Consider the following 11,255-nt stretch of genomic DNA (forward strand, 5'->3'; position numbering starts at 1 on the left):
CTTGCTCAGTCGCGGGCGTCTGCAAACAGCTGCTTACAAGGACTCACACTGGCTGGCTCTGGCGAGACAGCGGGTAGCGCTCGCCTGGCATTCGGCGGCCGTGAAAACGGCCGGGTACTTCTGCGCGCTTGCCCTAAGTCTTATCGACGGCTCTACTCTGCCCTGGCCCCTCTGAATTTTCCCTCCTGCCGTAGGCTGAGGACGCCTCCTCCCCTTTGATCTGCTCACCTGGAAGCGCATGCTAAACCACTTGCTTTAAGAGGATTTCTGTCAACCTGAAGGCGCCCTGATGCTATTTAAGGGCATAAAGTTTGCTTGCAACCGAGACGCGCACCTGCCCGGAGCTTCGCTCACCTTCCGAACGTACCGATGCCCAGAGCCGCCGGCTGCACTACGAGCGATTGCAGGGCGCCAGAAGCACGCGGTGATGACCACCGTGTCGTCGTCGGTCCCGGCTCGGCCCTTTGCGGGGCCACTACAGGACAAGCCGGATCTGCGGAGGACAGAATAATGCCTTAAATGCTGCATCCATCAGCTCATCTGCAAGTCACACGCGTACAGGGTATGCGAGCGTGTAGGGGTTTCTATTGCTGTTCAGCTCGCCCGAGTTGAAAGACAAGAAATAGTTCAAGTTTTACAAACACGCTCTTTCTGGCAAAGAAAAGTGACCTAGAAAATCCAGTTGTCCTCTGAACAGCAATTACACCAAGTTGGGAAACCGAATTTGCTAATTAAATTGAAACAGAGTAGATTTTAGCGGTGCTTTAAGTGCAAATTTCAACTCTTCCTTTACCACGAATCCCCAGCCGTCTCTTGGTAATAACAGTAAAGAGCTCCACGTGAGCGCGCCAGGTACTCGGTGTTCACAAAGCATTTGAGCCCTCCGGTAGCAGCACCTTTCCATATGGTCTTACTAAGCTTATCCTCCACCGCGCCGAAGCACGCACCGCCTTCGACGGTTCTCCCGAGCATCTTCTGGGTCCGACTCCTCTGGTTCATGCAGGCTAAAAGCTCGTACCTGACATTTGCAGCAGCAAAGGATTTGCGGAAAGGAGAAAAAATATTATCTCCCCTCCAGAGGGGAAACACTTAAGCAAATACCAACTTAAATTTAGCAGCATGCTCCTTCCATACAGTTCAGCCCACACGCGTGTACCCCTGGGCAGCTCAATGAATTCCCTAGTACAGCAGAGAATATTTGCCATTAAAAATACTGGTCTTAGTCTTTGTGCATGCTAATAGACAGGAAACAACCGTAAAACGCTGCAAGCGTTACCTTAGTTCCCAGTTCGCTGGTACCATTTAGTTAAACGTTAACAAGTTGCTGATGTGCAGATCGGCAAGGAGAGGCGACTTCTTTCTGGCCAAGGTACTTCCAGGAGTAGATCGTGGCCCACTGGACGCGACAGACTATGAAAACTGACCTGGGAATGGCACGTCCTGGCAAAAACCTCCTCGCTTCAGCCGTCCTGGGATGCTGAGGCTGAAAGCACAGAAAGGAACTCCACGAGGAATCAACCTTTTTTTTTCTCCATAAAATGATGATAACACATCAGCAGAAAGCCTCTTAAACAAACAGTCCTAGGGAATAAATCCTGAGTCTTGAAGACAGGCTCAGAAAGACAGCGCCCTTGTGTTCTAGCTTTATACTCATAGCCTGTGCTCCTAAGTTTACTAGGACATGTAGCCAAGATGACCGGCAAGTCTTCGCTTTGAATGAATTTGTTCAAGGAAAGAAGCGGCAGACACGCTCACCAAAAAAGACCTAGATTTTGAACAGCAAAAACTTCAGTGAGAGAAAGATTTAGCATTACCTAGATAATACTAAGGGGGGAAAGGACAAAGAAAAAAAAAAGGAGGAAAAAAATAACATTAGTTGATCAAAGAGTAAAGAGATTTTTTTTCACTGCTTCTCAATGAAAGCACAGTAGATAAGGTTGTAGATAGGGTTTTAACCTATGTCTTAAGCTTCCCACTAATAGCTGCTACTCTGTAACAGGTCGACCAGAAGACTCTGCTTCTAGTCCCAGGAGGATTATTAATAACCAGAACACATCATCTCCACGCAACACACTGGGAACTCTTGCTCTTGTGCAGAAGACCCACATCATCACTAGTTAAAGACAACCCTCCTCATCAAATTTCCTGGAGAAATCATTGCTTACAAGTCAGAGCTGGGGGGAGAAGAAGGTGTCCCTAGCTGGACTCAACGTTTGTAAGGTACTACCAACTCGGATACACAGCTGCCCCTCGGGCCCCTGCCTGTCCTAATTGGATCTCTGGGACTGCAAAATAAAATCCCCCACCCTTTGACCTGCCGGCTACAGACTCTCATCAGCTCAGCTCAAGGATGACGCCAAGGCGGCAGTAACAGCGTCAAACATCAGAACTCAAAATGCTATGCTCACCTTCATTTTCATGCTCCTCCCGATCTTTTCTCGGCAGGAACGATGGCCGCCAGCACAGAACGCGAATCTTCTGCCAGCTTTGCTCCAAGGCGAGAAGCTCTGAAGCATTCGCCCTACTTGACACCTCTTGTGGAACTGGGAAGGGCAACCCCTTCAACCCAAGGCAGATTTTTCTTTCCTGCCAACACTTGCTTGGGTTTTGGAATTGTGCAGACCAACTGTGAAGTGTTTAGACTGAGCTGCCTCTGCCTGCATGAGGGGAGGAGTACAGCAGATGTATTAAAAGCTAATAATGGAGCTGTTCTTGCTCCCTGGTTGCCCAGCCCTGCCCTTGGCAGGACACAAAGTGCAAGCATCTTGAAACGCCTTCCCTTTTTGATGAGCTGTTCTTTTTAATGTCATCTTCTAAAGTAGTCTTTGATCTTGATAGCAGGAAGCATCTCCCTACACTACTGAGCTGCAAAACAAATGAAAGAACTAAATGAAGCACCAAGGGGTGCAGGGAGGGGAAAGCTATAGACACCGAGTGCAGAGCAGACACCAAAACCTGGAAGGTTTTATTTCCATCTCAGCTCTGGAAGTGGCCAACTCTGGGGAGGAAATAAATTTGTCAGCTGAAAAGAGAAGCTGTACCGGAGCAGAGCTTGCTCCACAGTCCAGTTCTCAGAGACTTAGCAGGAGTGTTTGTGTGTGTATGTCCAGCCCAGGCCTACTGAACCGTCACCTAGCTTCAAAGATCTTTCTCTGAGTTTCCAAGAGGGCTGGCAGAGCCACAACACTGAGTAAAGCAAAGTAACTTACAGGATGTTTGCCTCCACGCTAAACCCTGCCAGGCAAATACCCCATCTCCCAGGCACGCCAAAAGCAACCATCTGTCTCACATCCCTGTTCATCCACTCAGCTGCTGACCATCAACATGCAGGACAGCAGCTACCTCCCGCTGCCAAGAAGCCAAACCTCCCATCCTTTCCACCCTGCTAGGAACACAGTCCATTTCTCCAGGCAGCTTTGGTCACATGAAGTCACACACAGTGATCCCTCTAATATTTCATTCACTCCTACATCCCCAAACAGTCTAACCTGGGCATCACCTTCCCCTAGTTTTTTAACTTTAGACATCATACTCAACATCAATCAAGATGGTTTGTTAAAGCACTTTATTAACGATCACATATGCTCTGCTCACTTTAAGCTTTGTGCAAAAAACCCCCTCCATTCACACCAGCATGAGTGACAGCTACGAAGAGCTTGCTTTGAGGGCTAGCTCATAAGGCAGTTTGGCTCTCATCTACAGAAGCAGAAATGAAGACTCCGCTGTGTTCAGAAACAGCCAGATCAGCCATACCAGTCAGACTCCACCAGCAAACCGGTCGTGCCGTCCACAGCCTGAGCTGTGTGGCACAGAAAATTAAAACTCTCTCTCCAAGGAGCCTTCTTGGTACATGCTACCATTAAATGGACACAAGGGAGCTTGCGAGAAGGCGAAGAGTCCTTACATCTCAGTGCTGTGCCTTCTGGGTCCTGCCTCCCACTTCTGATACTCCGTTATCAGGTGTCAGTTTTAACAAGACAAATTAAAAAGAGCTTCAAAACAATGAGAAGAAGTTTCCACTGGAGCAGGAACACCTGCTGCAGCCTCACTTGTCATCTGAGCCACTCTCTGGCAACAGAGCGCTGCTGGAGCTCTTGCCCTTGCGGATGCACATTCCACAGTCTAGCTCAACATCGATGTCCCCAAATTTCAGCTGGCAGGATTCATTGCAGCTGCAAGAGAGACAGGAATGCCATTTAGGTCACTGGGCACTGATACCTCTGGTCCCAGTCACCAGGCTCGCTCCCAGCCCCTTGGGAACTCTGCTGAGGAGAGCCTGCTGCTCCCTAGACAACAGCCTTCTTCATCACGTCCACACGAGCCCCAGACCAGCCCACACTCTCCTCAGATGCAGAGTTGGTCGTGTTGACCTACCATAGGCTGGACACTAGATTTCCCACAACAGCACTGAGTCTAGCTAGTGCTCTTGCCCACCATGGGTCATGCATGCTGCTAGGAGCAGTCAGGGGCCCTTCTCCCACCACGTACCAGCGAGAGGCAGCAGAGTTGGCTGCCATGACTGCGAGAACAGCGGCGTAGTGCCAGCAGAAGCACATAGTGAGGAACATGAAGTTGCCACGGTCAGTCTGATCCCAGCCTGGTCCTCCCCATGGAGGAGACAGCACAAATCCAATCTGGTCACAGGAGGAAGAGATATTAGGCACAAGCATGTGTTTGGCTTTACCATAGCCATCTTCACTTTTCCTGCCCTGTTTTTACAGCTTTGGATCAGCAGCTGCAGCCAGCTGTGGACCAGAGGCAAAACAATCTCAAGTGACACCCGGACCACTGTCCTCAGCCCCCTCAAATGCATTTATCTCCCCAGACTGTCAAGGACACGGGGGTATCTCAGCAGGAGAGGAATGCTCTGCAGACATGTCTCTCACTCCTAGAGCTCATGGTGCAGTGCAGCATCTGACCCAAATGCTACATTGCAAGGTTATGGGTTTCTTTGCCCTTCTCTCCAGAACCAAAACACAGGTTCTGAGCTGGGTGATTATATGAGAGGATTTAAGCGTTTATACATCCAGATGTTTCTAGTCACTTAGAGCAAAAAAAAAAAAAAAAAAAAAAAAAAAAAAAAAAAAAAAAAAAAGAAAAATGTTGGACCTAATAAAAAGATTATAGAGCCATGATTGTCCTCTCCCACCTTCGTGGTGTCTGATTTCCATTTAGCATGCAGGCTTGTTCGTGCTGCATGTATTATGAACTCATACCTCCACGATCACAGCTCTAGCATTAAGCCTCATACTACTAAAATATTTCATCCAACCTCCAACTTCAAGTCCATCAGACATTCCTTAAAGCATCCCTCTTCTGTTCCCCAGCCCCAAGCCCACTGTTCAGATGGGAGCACTCACCTGCCACAGCCAAGAGCCCTGCAAGAGGAAAGAGCTGGTCCTGAAGAACTCCAGGATGAAGTGATCTCGGATGAACACCTCCAGAAGTGCACAGAGGGCTCCAGCAAAGATGGCTATGGCCAGCAGGGAATGGAGGTGATGATCCAGTGGAGCATCACTGTAGTCATGGGAACAGAAGAGCAAGCCTGCCAAGATTCACACTGCATTAGGAAAAAGATACTTGAGGACTTTTTTTTTAAATCTGAATATCGAGACTATGCCTCAGGTCTTGCTGTAACCTGGCAAACAGGAAGACAATCAGAGTGTCTTCCTGTGTGCATCTGCCCAATGTGGGGGACACATTTTTTGTGAGTGCACACATCCAAAGAAAGCCAGCTGCTTGTCAGCCAAAGACACACAAGTCCTAAGGGCACAAAGGACATCCAACCGTGGCTGGGTTCACGTTGAACATTTGGAGAGAAACCAGGAATGGAGGCACTTCAGTGAACAGTCAGTGCCATCTCGTGGCTGCACACCCTCATCCTGGCAGTCAGCACAACCACCCCTCTCCTAGCCTCCCTCTTTTGCGTCTCTTTTTCCAGGTCCCAAGACCGTTTGGGTCATCATTTTGGCTGCTGCACACGTGATACTACTAGTACTGCCTTAACTCCACCATTAGTTTTTCTCTGGCACAGAGTGGCAAAACTATCCCTACATAATGCCCGAACCAGGATAAGCTCATAGCAAGGACATGAAATCGTGAGGTTTCCTTCTCAGCAAGATTAATGTCCCAGTCGAGCTGAGACTTGCACAGTTTGAATCCAGCTTTAACTGGACATCAGAAAACAAAACAGAACTCATATATAGGTGTGCTCAACCACAACACTGGAGCTGTTGTTCCAAAGTCCACAATAGCGTGCCCTCCAAACGATGAGTCAAAACTACATGTTACTGTGTCTCTGAAGGCTCTCAAAGACCCCAGTATTCCTTATACACTCCCAGGTAATAGGTATTACGCACCTTCAATAAGCAGAGCCACGGACAGTGAGAAACGATCTATCCCAACGGGAAGCTTGAGTGAGGAATGGGAGATGACTTCCACAATGCCGGAGAGGAGGAAGAACAGGTACATGGTTGTGTAGTGCCAGTGGGTTAGATCTGTCCAGCTGTGAGTGTTCGGACTGTACAGCAGCAGACGGGGACCGGTAGGAACAAACTGCTCGGCCAGAATCCCTAGGCAAGAAGGGCAGAAAGGTCATACTTCTCCTGACACCCAAAGGGAGAAAAGGACAGGTTTACAGGAAAAGGTTTCTTTGAGAAGGGCAAGTCGGAGGGACATTTGTCCAGCATCATCCAAAGGAATCATAGCAAACTCCCCCCGCACTGAACATGCCGCCAGCATGCCTCCAGGCTGCCCCAGACCCGACACAGCCATTTTGCACCGCAAGCAGCCCCTGGAGAGAGTGAGCAGCTGCAGTGTGGTACTGCTGTCTTGTTCATGCTGGTAGATGTTGGTGCAGAGACTCACCAGTCCTTACCTGCAAGAGCAAAGAATGCTTTGACTGTCCCTTCGAGGACTTCCAGGTGCTGGACGCCATAGCTTGGCTGATTCTCAGCGTTTGCTTTCCGCCTGAGGTACTTCAGAGGGTATTTCACGGACCACCAGAGACCAAAAACGAGGAAGAAGGTGCCCCGGAGGGCATTGCCATTGAAACTTGATGGCATCGGGTTCACTTGCTGCTCACCACGCCTGAAAGGACAAACAGCACCTGGAGATTATCTCTGCAGGAGAGACTTCAGGCCCCTCAGTTGCAAGGTTTTCCCGGGGAGCCACATCCCTGCAGATCCCAGCAGATACTAGCTCTGTCATCTGCTGCAGCAGGGTAATACCAGAGATATGAGGTCACCAAGGAGAAGCTGCCTCCGGATAAGTAGCATGACAGCATTGGACTCTGACAACATACAATCACTAGGACGCCTGTCGGGCCAGAGAAAATGCATCGGCATTCGAGAAAGGATGGCAGCCACGAGTTTTTAGAAGAGGAACTATATCAAATTTGTTGCCAGGAAAAAGCAAACCCCTTTTAAACTAGGTAATTAACATGGTGTGAATCTCACCAGAGCATTCAGCAACCCCAGCTAGTCAAAGCTTTACTAGGCCTTCCAGGTAAGAGAAGTTAACCAGCTAACATGGTGGCATGCGTTTAGCAGAAGTGTCCATCTGTCCTGGGTGCAAGAGCTCAAGGTTCACCACACACGCATGGAGGAGAGAATAGCAGCTTTCCATAACTAGCTTTGTGTTTATTCCACATGACCTTCATGTCACACATGAGCAGTGATCTGACACAAGGAAAAGAAATTTCATCTGCAGAGGCAAGGAGCTCAGAGCCTAGAGGAAGGAAAATCACCTTTGTGCTAAGTCAAACCAGTGCCAGTAGACAGCAAGTGATGAAAAAGAAAGGAGCGGCGTACAGCGGCATGTCAGCTGCTGCATGGGAAGTTAAAATCTGGAAAGGATTTAAGCATATACTCAGGACACTGGAAAAAAAAAAAGGTGAGAAGGAACAGCAAGCATAGAAACGAAGTAACTCTAGCAGTTAGCAGAGTGGGCTTTTGATGTTACGTTGAGATGATCTTCCTCCCACTGGCCAGGCCTTTCTGCTTGCCCTTTGCCTACCTGTCTCTAGAGAAGGACTCGCTCTCTCCCTGCTGCACAGCCTTTCTGTTCCTTTTCCACAACTTTGATTTACACAGAAGAAAGCATTACTCATCCTCAGAAAAGCTACCACACCAAGGCCAGCTTACATCAGGAATCCCTTGCATCACAAATCACATCCTTACTGTGTTTATAAATACCAAAGGAAATTGCTGAGGCTGGATGAACAACTCCAGCATGTTCTCCAAGTCCTCCCACACTAGAAAGTAATTAGACACTGCAAAATTAGGGTAGGATGTGGTGTGGCAAGTGCCTCAGGTAAAGGAGAGCTTTGCAAGGCTTCCCTGGTCACGGTTGAACCGCAGCGCAGGAGTCATTTCACTTTACTCGGACTTTCCCGGCGCAGCCCTGCTGGGACAAGACGCGTGGCGTCTGGATTTGCAGCCTGTCGTCATCCATTGCCCCTCCAGGATACAGGTAACCTGGGTGAGACTGAAGACTATTTACACCGAGTAAATAGTCCTTCTCAGGAGGGAAGTCTACTAAACAGCCTTTCAGGGGGACGAAAAATGCTCTGTCCCTGGGGTTTATTCAGGAATCAGTTATGGCTTTCCACTCTATTTCGGATATCTACCTTAGCACAAGATGGCTCGTGCCCCAGGAGGCCCCACATCTTTGCTGATTACAGCCTGGACATTTTGTCCAGGGCAACTATCTCCATTCCTCAGACATCCACATGCTAAAGCGACTGAAAATAAACACTTCTGAAGTACATTTAACACTGTACAGTTGTGCAGTATACAATCAAATCTGACCATCGTCTTCCAGGGACTTTACCGCAAGGACGACAGCCTGAAGCTGCAGTTAGGAGTTTAAACCTGATCAAGATACATAACAGGAATGTTTGTTTTTACATACTTCATTGGAGAAGAGGAGTAGGAGAGCAGGAAGCAGCCTCCCAGGGCCCAGGCGTTGGGAATGAGAACCAGCATGTTCCACCTGCAGCTCACCTCCAACAGCCACCTTTAACCTAACAATCCACCACCTCTGCGTTCACCGCACGTCCTGCCTTCGTCTTGGTTACCAACAACCCCAAAACCACTCACTCTGTTTCAGAGCTGTCCCTAGGATGTCTTATCCTGACCATTTCCTCCCCCTGTGTGGTAACTTCATTCTACGCCACAGGGGACCCCGTTGCTTTATAACCGTTCAGCAGCCCAATTCTGCAAGACTTTCGGCAGTTCTCACGCGATCCCTTTGCTTCCCACCGCCAGGACGTGGCTCTTCACCTTCCCTCGGGGTCTGCTCTCTGCTGCAGCAAAGGGGAAGTAAGCGAGGGAAGCCAAGAGATTTACACAGCGACTGCAAAACCATAAGCTGCATGTTTAGCTCTTTGTAGCCATATTTTGTTGCCACACTCGTGTCTAGAGAATATCCTGGGGCATCTTGGATGCAGCAGAGATGCCTCAAACTCGCTCTTTGGTCAAGCAGAAGCTTGGCCCTAGCCCACTCAAGAAAAGGCTTCTTTTAAGAAGCAGCCACCGTTTTGCAGAGAAACTAGATGCGTTTCCAAGCAACAGTCCACTTGCATAGCCCTCAGATTGGAGGCTCAGCAAAACAAACCCCTGCACGTACCCACAGCCCCTCAACCAGTCCACCGAGGCCAAACCTGATGCCTCTCACCAGCTAGCTTTTCCTTGCTCCAGCGCTTGAGTACATGCTCACATCATGAGTACAGGATTAAGCTCCAAACGAGCTGCAGCCTTGGAACAGACTGCAGTTGAGGAGAGTCGCTTTGGTTATTTATTTTTTACTGTGAGCTAGCTGGTCTGCCAGAGGACTTGAAATATGGCCCCAGTCAGAAGTTATTACTTGAGCTGCCCTTCTCTCTACGCTGCTTTCAGGCTACGACACTTCTGCTTAATAGTCATACGGCAACTGCCTTCTCCCCTTAGAGCCTGTTGCACTGACTAGTCGCAGCCTCGCTGAGCTCCAAGCTGCTCAGCTCCATCTTTCTGGGAAGGGAGACATTTCTACCCCATTTCCAGCGTCTCCCTGGCTCTGCCCCACCAATCACAGCTCCATCACCCATCCAGCAAAACAGCACAACCACCGACTTGGTACGCCCCCACACAAAGGTTTGTTCCCACTGACACAGGGCAGAAGGGAGCTCATGGACACATCGGTATCTCCTACAAACACTCATGGGTGCTCTGATCAGCTGGGCAGGGACAGTGGCATCACCATGGGACAGCAAGGGTCCAGGACAGCCAGCTGCCATTCCTGTCCACCTGCCAAAAAGCTGGTCAGACTGAACGCACAAAGCAAGTTCAGGACCTGGTAGCAGATTTTGGAGAGTCTTCACCCAAATACCTCTTTCTGGATTCTCCTCTGCCCTTGTAAGTTAGCTAATCAGGCAAAACTCTCTTGCACACACAGTTCTCACTCAACAGCAGAGAACCAAGCCCGCCTGCCCCTGTTCTCCAGGAAACCCTTGCCCACCACAAGGCTCCAGAACCTCATAGCCCCCAAAAGGAAGGTTAAACTAGAGCCACAGAAACACAAATGCTGCACACGATTTCGAGGAGGCTGTCTTCAGCAGGGTCACTTCAACCCATCTAGTCACAAGCCATCATTAAAGAAAGCCTCAGTTTCTCAGAAGTCAGGTCTCCTCCTCAGCCCTGCCTCTGCCCATGCTCAGGAAGCCACATCTGGCCCATGCAGATGCTCACCAATGTGCTCCTCTCTATGGGGAAAGAAAGGCAGAAGAGGAATTTACCTGCAGCTTCTTCCACTCCAGATGCGAGCAGCAAGGACCAGTTATTACTCAGAAGTGGCAGATAAAGGGAGAAGCGGCGCGGGGAGGTGTCTCCCAGACAGGATGTTTGGAGCCCAGCTTCCTGCAGGCCAGTTCAAAGCCCTCTGAGTCAACGGCCTTTCACAACCAGGGCACCTCGTGCTTGCTATTAAAAAGGGCTCCCAATGCTTGCCACAAAATCAGGAAGAGCAACTAATTCCTGTTCCCATGGTAACCACATCTATTCAGTTATTAAGTTATTTTTTGGATGACTGGGAAGAGAGCCAAGAAAACTCAAGGCTGCAGCATCACCTGGCCTGCCTGGGCTCTGCTGGAGGGAGTGACATCTCTGACCCCGACTGTCACTTACACGATGACTCTTTTATAGGGGCCTGGCCTTGTAAAAGGTGCTTGTATGCAGGAGTTTCACAGCTGGGGGGCTCCCAAACCTGAGCAGAGCTCT

General features: G+C 49.4%; 1 protein-coding gene across 1 annotated transcript; it reads right to left on the minus strand.

The window, feature by feature from the left end:
• Positions 1–4,045: 4,045 nt before the first annotated feature.
• LOC134150597 (transmembrane protein 45B-like) lies at positions 4,046–10,751 on the minus strand. Its single transcript, XM_062594640.1, has 6 exons — positions 10,736–10,751; positions 6,878–7,072; positions 6,360–6,572; positions 5,361–5,545; positions 4,489–4,634; positions 4,046–4,172 (listed from the first exon to the last, which is right to left on the minus strand). Coding segments are annotated over exons 1-6 (867 nt in total). The 5' UTR covers positions 10,737–10,751.
• Between the last annotated feature and the right edge of the window lie 504 nt (positions 10,752–11,255).

This window comes from Rhea pennata, chromosome 24, assembly GCF_028389875.1.
Source record: "Rhea pennata isolate bPtePen1 chromosome 24, bPtePen1.pri, whole genome shotgun sequence".
NCBI classification, from domain to species: Eukaryota; Metazoa; Chordata; class Aves; order Rheiformes; family Rheidae; genus Rhea; species Rhea pennata.

What these genes read in the sequence shown, in the direction of transcription:
- LOC134150597 (XM_062594640.1), bottom strand. An exon ending in CGTGGCTCTGCTTATTGAAG is followed by an intron (nt 5,546 to 6,359) that starts GTGCGTAATACC and finishes GAATCTTGGCAG; the next exon opens with GCTTGCTCTTCTGTTCCCAT. An exon ending in AGGGCTCTTGGCTGTGGCAG is followed by an intron (nt 4,635 to 5,360) that starts GTGAGTGCTCCC and finishes TCCTGTGACCAG; the next exon opens with ATTGGATTTGTGCTGTCTCC.